Source organism: Schistocerca americana, chromosome 8 (genome assembly GCF_021461395.2).
Source record: "Schistocerca americana isolate TAMUIC-IGC-003095 chromosome 8, iqSchAmer2.1, whole genome shotgun sequence".
NCBI lineage: Eukaryota > Metazoa > Arthropoda > Insecta > Orthoptera > Acrididae > Schistocerca > Schistocerca americana.
Window position 1 is genome coordinate 450,012,379 of NC_060126.1, and position 13,440 is coordinate 450,025,818.

The 13,440-nt window shown below is 41.4% G+C and overlaps 1 protein-coding gene across 1 annotated transcript in view; it reads right to left on the minus strand.

Moving 5' to 3' along the window:
• Nucleotides 1-13,440, minus strand: part of LOC124545915 (protease inhibitors-like) — a 66,061-nt gene that overhangs the window by 24,885 nt on the left and 27,736 nt on the right. The window contains exons 2-3 of the mRNA XM_047124875.1: nt 11,934-12,035; nt 2,604-2,753 (exon numbers count right to left, since the gene is read on the minus strand). Coding sequence (XP_046980831.1) covers nt 2,604-2,753; nt 11,934-12,035 — 252 coding nt within the window. The remainder of the gene's footprint in view (nt 1-2,603; nt 2,754-11,933; nt 12,036-13,440) is intronic.

Genomic DNA, 13,440 nt, shown 5'->3' on the forward strand with positions numbered 1-13,440 from the left:
GCAAGCGGTACGTTGATGATGGGGGGGATATTGATGCAGCAAGACGTTAGCTCAGACGTCAGCCAGTAGAGTGCTGCCATGCAGCCATACAGGCCCTCCCAATAAGGTGGCATAAGCCCGTCTTATTGAACGGAGATTATGTTCAAAAATAGAATTTTGTAGTCCAAAGCGTGGAGAGTAACATGGTTTATTGGAATCCTAAATAAAACCAACCTTATTTCAGAAAAAGAAGTGTTCCCAGAACGAGATTTCCACTCTGCAGAGGAGTGTGCGCTGATATGAAACTTCCTGACAAACTGCGCGCCGGACCGAGACTCCAATTCGGGACCTTTGCCTTTCGCGGGCAAGTGCTCTACCAACTGAGCTACCCAAGCACGACTCACGACCCGTCCTCACAGCTTCAATTCTGCCAGTACCTCGTCTCTTACCTTCCAAACTTCACAGAATCTCTTCTGCGCACCTTGCAGAACTAGCACTCCTGGAAGAACGGATATTGCGGTGACATGGATTAGCCACAGCCTGAGGGATGTTTCCAGAAAGAGATTTCCACTCTGCAGCGGAGTGTGCGCTGATGGTAGAGCACTTGCCTGCGAAAGGCAAAGGTCCCGAGTTCGAATATCGGTCCGGCACACAGTTTTAATCTGTCTGGAAGTTTCAAAAAAAGTGTTGCATAACTTATCGAATAGTCCTCGTATAAACAGATACCATTTCTAAGTTAGTAACTAAATTTTATCGTCACTTATTCAATATGCATTCATTCTGTTGCTTACAGATGACTTGTGGTGACGGCTAGGGGCGGAGCTCACGTTCGAGTATAATGACTTTTCTGGAGACAAGAAATCTACTCTTTAGGAATCAGCATGGGTTTCGAAAACGACGATCGTGTGAAACCCAGCTCGCGCTATTCGTCCACGAGACTCAGAGGGCCATAGACACGGGTTGCCAAGCACATGCCGTGTTTCTTGACTTCCGCAAGGCGTTCGATAGAGTTCCCTACAGTCGTTTAATGAACAGAGTAAGAGCATATGGACTATCAGACCAATTGTGTGATTGGATTGAAGAGTTGCTAGATAAGACAACGCAGCATGTCATTCTCAATGGAAAGAAGTCTTCCGAAGTAAGAGTCATTTCAGGTGTGCCGCAGGGGAGTGTCGTAGGACCGTTGGTATTCACAATATACGTAAATGACCTTGTGGATGACATCGGAAGTTCACTGAGGCTTTCTGCGGATGATACTGTGGTATATCGAGAGGTTGTAACAGTGTAAAATTGTACTGAAATGCAGAAGGATCTGCAGCGAATTGACGCATGGTGCTGGGAATGGCAATTGAATCTCAATGTAGGCAAGTGTAATGTGCTGCAAATACATAGAAAGAAAGATCCCTTATCATTTAGCTACAATATAGCAGGTCAGCAACTGGAAGCAGTTAATTCCATAAATTATCTGTGAGTACGCATTAGGAGTGATTTAAAATTGAATGATCATATAAAGTTGATCGTCGGTAAAGCAGATGCCAGACTGAGATTCATTGGAAGAATCCTAAGGGAATGCAATCCGAAAACAAAGGAAGTAGATTACAGTACGCTTGTTCGCCCGCTGCTTGAATACTGCTCAGCTGTGTGGGATCCGTACCAGATAGGGTTGATAGAAGAGAGAGAGAAGATCCAACGGAGAACAGCACACTTCGTTACAGGATCATTTAGTAATAGCGAAAGCTTGACGGAGATGATAGATAAACTCCAGTGGAAGACTCTGCAGGAGAGACGCTCAGTAGCTCGGTACTGGCTTTTGTTGAAGTTTCGAGAACATACCTTCACCGAGGAGTCAAGCAGTATATTGCTCACTCCTACGCATATCTCGTGAAGAGACCATGAGGATAAAATCAGAGAAATTAGAGCCCACACAGAGGCATACCGCCAATCCTTCTTTCCACGAACAATACGAGACTGGAACAGAAGGGAGAACCGATAGAGGCACTCAAGGTACCTTCCGCCACACACCGTCAGGTGGCTTGCGGAGTATGGATGGAGATGTATTTAACCACAGTACATCGTTGCTCCTCCAGCAGTTGACGGCATCTGGAGGCTTTAGCAGTTCCTGCTCCGTGGATCAGTCTACACACGATTTTGGGTATAATTTCGTTTTGTTTTCATTACATTGTTTACATTTTATCAGTAGCTCCCTCTGTATTTATAGTACTCTACATTTCGGAGTACAGTCTGAAGATGGTCCGCCTTTGGACTGAAACCGGCCACCGATAAACGTAACTTTCGCGATTTAGACCGTATTTCTAATTAAAAATATTGCGTAACATCCGTCTTGTATAGCATAATAGTATTTTACTGACGATTTCAGACATCGTGCAACACTTTATATTACCGTACGTAATTTTCAGGTCGAGAAATCTTATGACACCTTCGTATTTCGTAAGTTATCAAGAGCAGTTTCAGAATTGCCTTTTCTGATGGCCTTACTTCTGCTAAAGCTACGATGTTCGTCACGGAACTCATCCTCAGTTTGATACTAGTACTAATCTCGAAGCATACAGATATCGTGGCAGTGGTGCACCGCCCGCCTGTTGAGTACTGCCGCCATCACGTACCTCTGCGGCTGCGCTTCGGACAGCCCTTCAGGGTGCAGAGTGCTCCGGTGCCGGCGCTGTTACAAGTGCACGTGTTGCAGTCCAGCTTGAACGTCGTGTTGGGGACGCAGTTCTGCGCGTTCCGCTTCACAGCCACCTTCACGCTCTCATCTGTGGACATTCGTCAACTTTCAGATTTGCATCACCATAAATCAGCAGTCAAGATGCTTAAATTTTCCTGTATTATATGGATCTGTATGAGGTCTTAACCGACTGTACACTGGCGTGACATAAGTCATGGGATAGTGATATGCACATATACAGATGGCGGTAGTACTTCGTACACAAGGTATAGAAGGGCAGTACAATGGCGGAGTTGTCATTTCTAGTCAGGTGACTCGTGTGAAAAGGTTTCCGACTAGATTACAGCCGCACGACGAGAATTAACAGGTTTTGAACGCGGAATGGTAGTCGGAGCTAGACGGCCGGAACATTATATTACGGCAATCGTTAGGGAATTTATCGTTTGGAGAGCCACAGTGTCAATATTGTGCCGAGAACAGCAAATTTTAGGCATTACCTCTAACAAGAGACAACTCAGTGGCCGACGGCCTTCACTTAATGACCGAGGGCAGCGTAGAGTTTTCAGTGCCACCAGACAGGCAACACTGCGTGAAAAAACAGCATAAAACAATGTGGACGTATGACACATATACCCATCAAATAGTACAAGCCTTAAATAACAAATTATTGCCAGTTGGTATTTTTTGTGGTCTCTCCAAGGCATTTGACTGTGTGGACCATGTCACACTCTTAGAAAAACTCAGGTTTAATGGAACTGAAAGCAATACACACAGCTCGTTTGACTCATACTTAATGAACAGAAAGCAAAAGGTTGTGCTGAATAGAACAAATAATGTTGGGAGGGTGGTAAATTCTAGTGAATGGGGAGTTATCACAAATGGAGTCCCACAGGGTTCAATTTTATGTCCTCTGCTGTTCCTTATGACTCGAGTTTTATAATAAATCCCATTCCACAAAAAGCAGCTGAAGATATGGTTAAAGATGTCTTTCAAAGAATTATTAGCTGGTTCTCAGATAATGGACTCTCCCTTAATTTTGAAAAAACTCACTATATCCAGTTCTGTACGCCGAATAGAGTCATACTGCCAATTGATGTAGCATATGAACAGGGCTCAGTTAACAGCGTATATTTCTCCAAATTTTGGGGTGTTCACATTGATGGCAGCTTCAACTGGAAGAAGCATATTACTGAGCATCTTAAACAACTAAGTTCAGCTTCTTTCACTCTTCGTATAATAGCTAGCCTTGGTAATAAACAGATCAGCCTCCTAACGCACTTTGCATATTTCCACTCAATAATGTCTTATGGGGTAACTCACCACTTAGACCTAAAGCATTGATTGCACAAAAGAGAGCAGTGAGAATAATTAGTGGTGTTCACCCCTAGGACGTCATGTAGGCGCCTTTTCAAGGAGTTAGGTATTTTAACTGCACCATCAGAGTACATATATTAGCTAATGAAATTCGTTACAAATAATCCATCTCAGTTTGCGAAGAACAGTGATGTTCATACATACAACACGAGGGGGAAAAATGACCTTTCCTATCCGTTATTGAAGCTTTCAGTTGCTCAAAAAGGAGTATATTATACAGCAACAAAAATCTTTGATCATTTGCCAACAACATAAAGTGCCTGGCAGGTAGAAGACCAAGTTTTAAATCTAGCTTAAAATCATTTCTTTTGGACAACTCCTTCGACTCCATAGACGAGTTTCTGTTTCAGAAATGGTAAAAAAAGAATTGTACCTCTAAATGTAGTTGCATGTGTAGAACTAAAAATTTCTGTGATATTAATATTAGCACTATTCATATATATATATATATATATATATATATATATATATATATACATACATACATATATATATATATATATATATATATATATATATATATATATCTTGTAATCTGACCTGTTGCACATCATAGCGATAACATAATCGGAAAAAATGATCTACGGAACATGACATAACTAAACTAAACTATGTTAGTACAGTGGGCTACGGCAGCACACGAACGACGTGATTGTGTTTACTGTCAGCACGACATTGCCTGCAGCGCCTCCCCTGGGCTCGTAACCATGTCGGTTGGACCCTAGACGACCGGAAAATCGTGCCCTCGTCAGACGAGTCCCGATTTCAATTGGTAAGAGCTGATGGTAGGGTACGAGCGTGAAGCAGACCCCACTAAACCATGGACCCAAACTGTCAAAAAGACAGTGAGCAAGCTGCTGGTTGCTCCATAATGGTGTGGGCTGCGTTTGCACGGAATGGTCCAACTGAATCGATCACTGACCGGAAATGGTTACGTTCGGCTGCTTGGAGAGCGCTTGCAGACATTCGTGAAGTTCATGATCCCAAACAAAGATGACACATACAAGGCCACAATCGTTCACGATTGGTTTGAAGGATAGGCTGGACAGTTCGAGTGAATAATTTGGCCACCCAGATCGCCCGACATAAATCCTATCGAACATTTATGGGACATAATCGAGAGGTCACTTTGTGCACAGCGTCCTGCATCGGCAACTCTTTCGCAGTTATGGACGGCACTACAGTCAGCATGGCTCAGTATTTCTGCAGGGGACTTATTACAACTTGTTGAGTCCATACCACGTCGATCCGCTGCACTACTCCTGGCAAAAAATGTCTGACGCAACATGTGGAGGTATGCCATGACATTTGTCACCTCAGCGTTTAAACAACACTCTTACCTGCTTCAGTAACGTTTTGATCTCAGTATCATTCGAGGAATAACGCGGTTCTGCCATTATCAGGTGCTCATCTGCTGAGTATACATTATTTTATCTGTTAGTATTTGACATAAGTGAGGTGCATTTGTCGGATCCAACCCCTCCAAGAAAGGTCTGAATAAGAATGAGATTTTCACTCTGCAGCGGAGTGTGCGCTGATATGAAAATCTCATTCTGGAAACATCCCCCAGGCCGTGGCTAAGCCATGTCTCCGCAATATCCTTTCTTTCAGGAGTGCTAGTTCTGCAAGGTTCGCAGGAGAGCTTCTGTAAAGTTTGGAAGGTAGGAGACGAGGTACTAGCAGAAGTAAAGCTGTGAGGACGGGGCGTGAGTCGTGCTTGGGTAGCTCAGTTGGTAGAGCACTTGACCGTGAAAGGCAAAGGTCCCGAGTTCGAGTCTCGGTCCGGTAAACAGTTTTAATCTGCCAGGAAGTTTCAAGGTCTGAATAAGTTCGATGTTTATTATGTTCAGAGCGCTACACATCCGAAATGGAGTGCATTTTCTCTCAGACATCCGACAGAATTTCGCCATCTAACCTCACTGACACATCCAGCAATAACAAAACATCGCACTGTGGTAAATGTAATAAAACAAATTAATGCACATTCAGTATATGAGCATCCGACGATGGGACAATATTGCCGAACCACGTCCGCCCATTAAATATTGATATTAAAATGCTACTGAATTGAAATCAACATACGTACACTGCTTGCTAAATGCTAGTAATCAGTCACATGTTAAATTTTCTTGATGTGCTTACTGGCCATATCTGTGTGACAAGATGACATTAATAGAAGTGAAACTATTTGCTGCCCAACTCAATATGTACTAAATATCTCAGCACAACGTCTTTTGGCAGCGCATTGCCATCCTGAAGAACTTAATGGTTGCCTTACTTTGATGTTTCACATTTTCACAATAGCTCATGTAAATTAATAAAGGAACTCTCATAGTAGCACATTGCGACTAACACTGCTTGCGAGCTATGTAAATGACCTTCCCAACAGTGTTAGTAAGGGGAAAAATATCATTATTTTTGGAGTTGACAGCAATATTATAGCAAGTGGAAAACAAGAGAACTCTTTGCACAGAAAGAAAGTGAAAACCACAAGCAAATTTACAACTGTTCAGAATACAATAAGGGTACAGTACATTCAATATACAGGAAACATATGCCAGGAATTTCGGTGTGAAGAGGGAAAATTATACATGAGATGTATTCGCAGTTGCGAGTATGGACAACCATCAGCTATATAATGGAATGACGACAGTGAAAACCTGGGTCAGACTGGGTCTCGAACCCAGATTCCACGTTTATCGCGAGCCGTACCACTAGGCTATCCGAGCGCGACTCACGGCTACAGTCAAACGTCCATATTTCGTCATCCATCCATCCACGTCTAAAGGAACGCTGAATCGTAATTCGGAATAACATAGGCACTGCAATATCGTGTTTATCCGCCGACACCGAGTAAGCGCCTTTCCGGTAAAATGACTCGCCTGCACGGGAGTACACGCAATGGATGTACGAGTACGGGTGTAGACATGTGGTTGACGGCATATGGAAGTTTGGATCGGACCGGGAGTCGTGACCGGAAAGCCTGATGGTAATGCGACCGCTCCTAACAAAAGCGAAATCTGTGTTCGACTGCGGGTCCGGCACAAATTTTCACATATCCAAAGGAACATTGCATCGTAGTTCGGAATAAAGCAGGCACTGCAGTATCGTAGAAAATTACACTGTTACTTTAAATGCAGAAGGTAACTGTATGGAATGTGTAACGAGCACAAAATTTCTAGGAATGATTACTTACTCTCAGTTGTAATGGTGCGAGCACATAAAGGTACTTCCAAACGCAATGTCATCCTAAGGTAATGCTATCAGAGTCCTGTCATCATTATTAAACAGCCAATGTGTTTTAGTAACTTACGGATCATACATTCTGACCTATGGAGTTTTGTTTCCGGGGACAGATAAACAAAACATGAATGTAAATTTCAAACTACAGCAAATGGGCATATGAATAATAAGAAAAAAAGCTGTTGAGTTTCACTTAAAAATCTGTTTAATCATTTGCGATTTTAAATGTACAACGTGGGTGTATTTCCCAATCAGTTATGAACATAAAAATACCTTTGATAATTAATGCACATACAGCTCTTTGTATTACCCAGAACTAGATATAGACGGATCTTCCGTTTACCAAGAATGAACAGAGATAAAACTCAAAAAGCGATTTTCTACTGAGAAATAAAATTGCATAATAAAGGGCCAGATATTGAAAAAATTATTAAAACGTTTTTAACAAATACAGAAAAGTGTATAAAGTATACAATGAAGGATACTTAGAAAATATAGAGGTTTGTAAAAAATTTAATACGTGTGGTAATAAAAGAATATGTCACTTTACAACTCACTGATGCACCACAATACTTTTTTTTCAGTTTTATGGGAAGCCTTATACCAAAGTTCTGCAGTGAATATCAAGAACATTTTATCCTCCTGAGCTCAACAACTTCTCATGCAAGAAAAACTGAAGTTATGGTACATCAGATAGAAATCAAACATCATCGTGATGACCCTGTTGTTAAACGATACTGTGTGTGTTGCAAACACAGTGATTGGTGTTGAGAAATGAATTAACGGTGCAGCATCAGCTTTTCACATTAAGAAATAATGCGTGTGGTGTGTAGTACTAAAACTTCTTAGTGTTGAGAAATGAATGATCAGGGGAACACAATCTTTTTACGTCATAAATTAGCTTCTTTTGCAAAAAATGTACCAGCATGAAATTGTTGTACTGGAAGGATAAGTCGAATTAGTTTAAGATGTTTTAAACAAACAGGCGCCATCGTGAGTTAAGTTTATAGTGGTTTCCTTCGCTTACTTCAAGTAAAATACCAGCAGATTGTTTCCTACCATAAGGCCAGAGGATCTACCTGTCCCATCCTTGCCAAACTAGACCCGTAAGTGAGTAAATGCCAGCATATATGAAATAGGGTTTTTTTACCTGAAGCTTTAACAAACTATAATGTCGTATCCAAAATTCTTGTAACAGTGATCCATCAAAGAATAGAGCTGCCACTACTAATACTACTATTAGTTCTACTTCTACGAGGACTTCAAAAAGTAGGTCGCAAATGTCGTCCCACATTAGGGGCTCTATGTAACAAGGGTGAAGCATTGTCAGAAGGGAGTATATGTACGGGGTTTTCCTGCAAACACAATTCTGATGCGGTACAGACAACAGCTGCATCACAGTTTGGGAGTGCAAAGACACACCAAGTGGAAAAAGTTGAAGTACGTGGGACACTACGATTCTTGTGGGCAAAATATCTAAGTAGTGACCACATTACCCGTGAATTCTGGTGGTATAGGAACCAAATGGAACGTCACGGCCAGCCATAATTTAACGGTGCCAACAATTTGACCAAGGCCCCACAGATGTGGGCATTGATGATAGTGACGCCATTGGACATCGCCAACAGACGGAAATGTCCAAGCAGTCGAGCAACTATTTCGGAGCACTCGCAGATTTTCCGACGATAAGGACGTTCACACAGAGATTCTGGAATGGCTCCGTCACCAAGGAGTGGATTACATCTCGCATTCATATAATTTATGCAGTCGATTACTGTCGTCGAGGAACTGAAACAGTTGATACAATGTTGCGACAGTTATTTTCAGAGACTTGGTGGTTATGTTGAAAAGTAGTATCATGTACCTCAGTTTGAAGTGCAGTGCATCACTGAGTGAAAGTTAGTTGGCATTGTGAGTTAACGAGCATTGTACTCTCATTTCAATACATGGTCGAAAGAGTCAGCCTACAGGAATTGTGAATGAAACGAACCCTGTCGTCGAGGACCGTGTGCTACAAAGGGCGCAGATTCACCATGAAATGGGGAATCTCACAGGTGTCTATTGTCTATGTTGTCTATTGAGGCCGAAGCGCTGTAGTGTGCGAGTGAGACAGACGAGAACCTACGTCATAGGGAAACCCAGTAGAGGCGTTTGTGGCCAGAGAGACGTAACAGTGTTAAATATGGCGGACCTAAGATCGGCCATAAGGGGAAACATTTATGGAAACTATTTAATTCTGCAGTAATGCTGGGAATGAAGCCACAGTAATTTTAATCTGCCATCCTCCATAAGTTTTCATGGTGATCCCAATAAAACTTGAATGTTGATCATATCTATAACAGTTTAGGATTGACCGTTAAAGTGAAATTAACGAGTTTTGTAACAAAAACCTGAATGCTAAAATCTGAACGCTTTGGTGTATCTTAACGATCGACATTTCATGTAGAAGCGCATCATTAAAATGACAAACGTTATAAATATCAACTCTGTAACTTTATTTGTTTAAAAGATATAGTAAATTTAAATTATCAGTATTTTCAGTTAAGCATCAGACCATCATTTCCTCCACACAAAACACATTGAACGATGACAGCATGACACCTTATTGAATCATTAGGTAATAGAATATTTGTTGTAAATTTTAGTGCATAATAGTTACTTTTTTTCTTTATTTATTTATCAGAAAGCTCATTGGTGCAATGCTACTGGCCGTGGCAGTCAAAGCAAACAAGGAAACTGTATTGGTTTTATGTAAAAGAATTTGACGTTTGTTATGTAATGGATGTTATTGTTTCTTTATTTAGAACATGAAATTTGTCAAGCTTTGATTATTTAAATATCGTAAAATAATGTAGAATAAGCTGTAGCCAATCAGATGGATGGCTTCAGGAAAGGGAACTGCACTAGTCAGCTGAGCGAAGATGTTCTGCGCGCGGGAAACATGGCCGGGGACTGGCAGAGGGACAGTGCTGGTGCAGACTGGGAAAGCGGACAGTTCGGCTGGAGACACCAAAGGGTACAGTTCGGATTGAGAAGCGAAAGCGGACAGTCGGTCTTTTTAGGCAGCCAGGAAGTGGAACGACTTAGAAAACTTCGCGTTGTGTGGTATCGCGGGACTTAGTCTCTGAGTGGTGAGCAGCCGCGCGACAAATGTGTACTGTAACTTCTAGTGTGCATATCGAGGTGGAGTATTGGACTTGTGTTTTGCATCAGATTGTGAGTGATCGAACTGTGTCAAATGGATATGCGCTCGATTGTAATAGTAATTCTAAATACGACGCTTTCGCTATTAGTTTTCTTTCTGAATAAACATTATCCTAACCAAACCGCAACTGTGTGGCCTAGTTTGTCCAGAAATGGAACTTTACCCCATTTATGGGTCGTTAATTCAGTTCTCGATATTATTATTACTGTTATCATATGTTGTGTTAACTTTCGCAAGCTTGCCATCAGCCAGACAATTGAACCAAAGTGTCACAAGTGCCTAACTTAGGACGTGTAATGCGACACGTGGGGTTCAAGCCCTAGACGAGTTTGAGCCAAGACATTTCGACGAAGAGGAACCACATGTAAGAGGAACCGCTTGTAAGGTAAACAACACAGTTTTGCAAATAGCGAAATCTAGGGGTATATTTTCAGAACTCCTATCAATACCTTACGAAAAATATGCTGGCATTCAAAAAACTAAACATTTGTGTGGTCAAGTCACAAGAAATTTCTGTTTCAGTATACCACATAAAGGACCAAAATCCAAGACTAACTAAAATAAACAACACAAAGAAGGACGAAAACCTACCAAATAACGATAGATTTAACCACCTTCTCTTCGTGGTAAAGATGTACTTATCACATAATTTCAATTGTTATTTGTTATAATGTACATCCTCCACAGTCTCTAAATTAGGCATTATAGCTACATTGGTTGCATTCGACTGGAGTGTTTTATATGTTTTTTGTACTCTTGAAAGATTAAATTGACACTCCTGAAAAATGTGCAAAATGTGACTTACCCCGTTTCTGCTGTGTACTTTTCAATTGTTGCAGCAAGGTAATATAGAACGAAATAAAGAGAGGAGGAATTTGCACAAACGATTCGTTTTACAGAACTGTAAATTAGATAAACTACAAGAATTTTAGTTCATACATCAGTTCTGGGACATACTGGATTCAATATTCCATTTTGAAAAGTATACAGAAAGTGAGAAGTAGTTCAGAGGTTTCAAATACACAATATTAAATATGTCGACTTGCCAGGAAGTACATTTCTACTGGAATTAGAACATACTGCAAATTAATCTTGTATACACTAATCACATGAAGCGACAGGGCAGTCAGAGTCACGAAATGAATGTTGTTAAGCAACGTATTTCCTCTACGACGTTCCCGGTTTCGATTCCCGGCGGGGTCAGGGATTTTCTCTGCCTCGTGATGGCTGGGTGTTGTGTGCTGTCCTTAGGTTAGTTAGGTTTAATTAGTTCTAAGTTCTAGGGGACTGATGACCATAGATGTTAAGTCCCATAGTGCTCAGAGCCATTTGTCCCATCCTCTACGACGTATATGTGTCAAACAGGTTTTCATTATAGCAAATTGCTTACTGATGTTGTATATTGATTTTGATTATACAAACCATGTTGGCAGACGTCAGACCTACCTTCAGGCTGTGGACAAGCCATGCGAGTACATCCCCATATGCCAGTACCAGTACATCTGCAAGTGTTGCAGTCTTTCATCTTCACCTCACCGGGGGTGCACGCTGTAAACACAAACATTGTGCATAAGCACACATTCCCCGTTCGCACTAATATAACCAGAGTAGGTTTTACACCGTCCGTCCAGAAAGGTCCGAGACTGATTTTATTCCTAACGTACAAGCGACGTCAAAACGGCAACTAACAGCTGTAAACAACAGATGTGCTACCGCGCAGTCGTTCTGAGCAGGCAGTGTTGAGCAGGAGGCGTGCGCACCCAGTGTGTCAAGTACCGTCAACGTCGTTACGTCGCAAATCGCAGTGGAGCAACGATCTGAACATTTCTTAATCAGGTAGTCAAGACATTCTTCAGAATGGTTTGAAGAAGACAAAAGTGTGTACAAAGTTTGTCTCGTCGCCTTGACTGGCGAATGAAAACACGACGAGTGGACGCCTGATCCTGATTGAAATTCAAAACGAGGACAACTCTTTTATGGAAAAAATCATGACGGGTGACGAGGCTTGGTGTTATCAATAAGAACCTACCACAAACCGACATGTGCAGAATGGTTCGCCAAGCCCAAAGAAGCTGTGAATGTGACGCACGAGTTCAAAAGCATCCCAAAGAAGGAATTTTCTGACAATTTTCCACAGATGCACGAACGTTCTGAGCGTTGCACTCAGCTGAGGGAAGACTATGTAACACATGCAAAGCATTAAGACAACCATCTTCACTTTCCTTTGTTACGGTCCAGTCCTGGAACCTTTTGGGAAGACGGGGTACATACGAAAGATTGGAATAGCTTTACATTTGGATTAATTTCATGGAGACACTTTTCTGATATTAATCACTACCCGACATATTGTATTGCTCTGTTTTGATGGCCTTCCCATCTTAATCGGTTTCTACGAAAAATTTTCAGTTTTTACCGTATCGATATTCGTTTTGGTACAAGATTACAGGAATAAGAAAAGGACGATGATTCTTTCGCTGCCGAAAGTTAAAAACTAGTTCGACATTGTAGATTTTCACACCTAAATAACTAACAATTATTAGTTAGGTTCAAAATGAATAGCAGCTACGTAAGCACTAAGAAAAAGGTAACGAAAACTTGTAAACTTCAACAGGTAAGATTTAAATAATACCTGTGTAAGATATACTGAATTACAACTTAACTGATATGTAGGCCAGTGATGACAATTGCGAATAAGCCATGGTAGCAAAACACTGACGCGAATTATTTATGTGGAGAATGGAAAGACTTGTAGACGCCGAAACCACGGGAAAGGTGGGTAGGAAAACGGAAGGCCACGCATCGCTGACCCTGCGACTTACTCGTATCTTAGAAGATATTCTGAAAAAAGACAACACACCGTTACAGCATTTGTAGATGTAAAGAAAGTTTTTGACACTGTTGACTTCAACACATTTTCGAAATTCTGAGGGAAGTAGGGATAAGATGCAGAGAG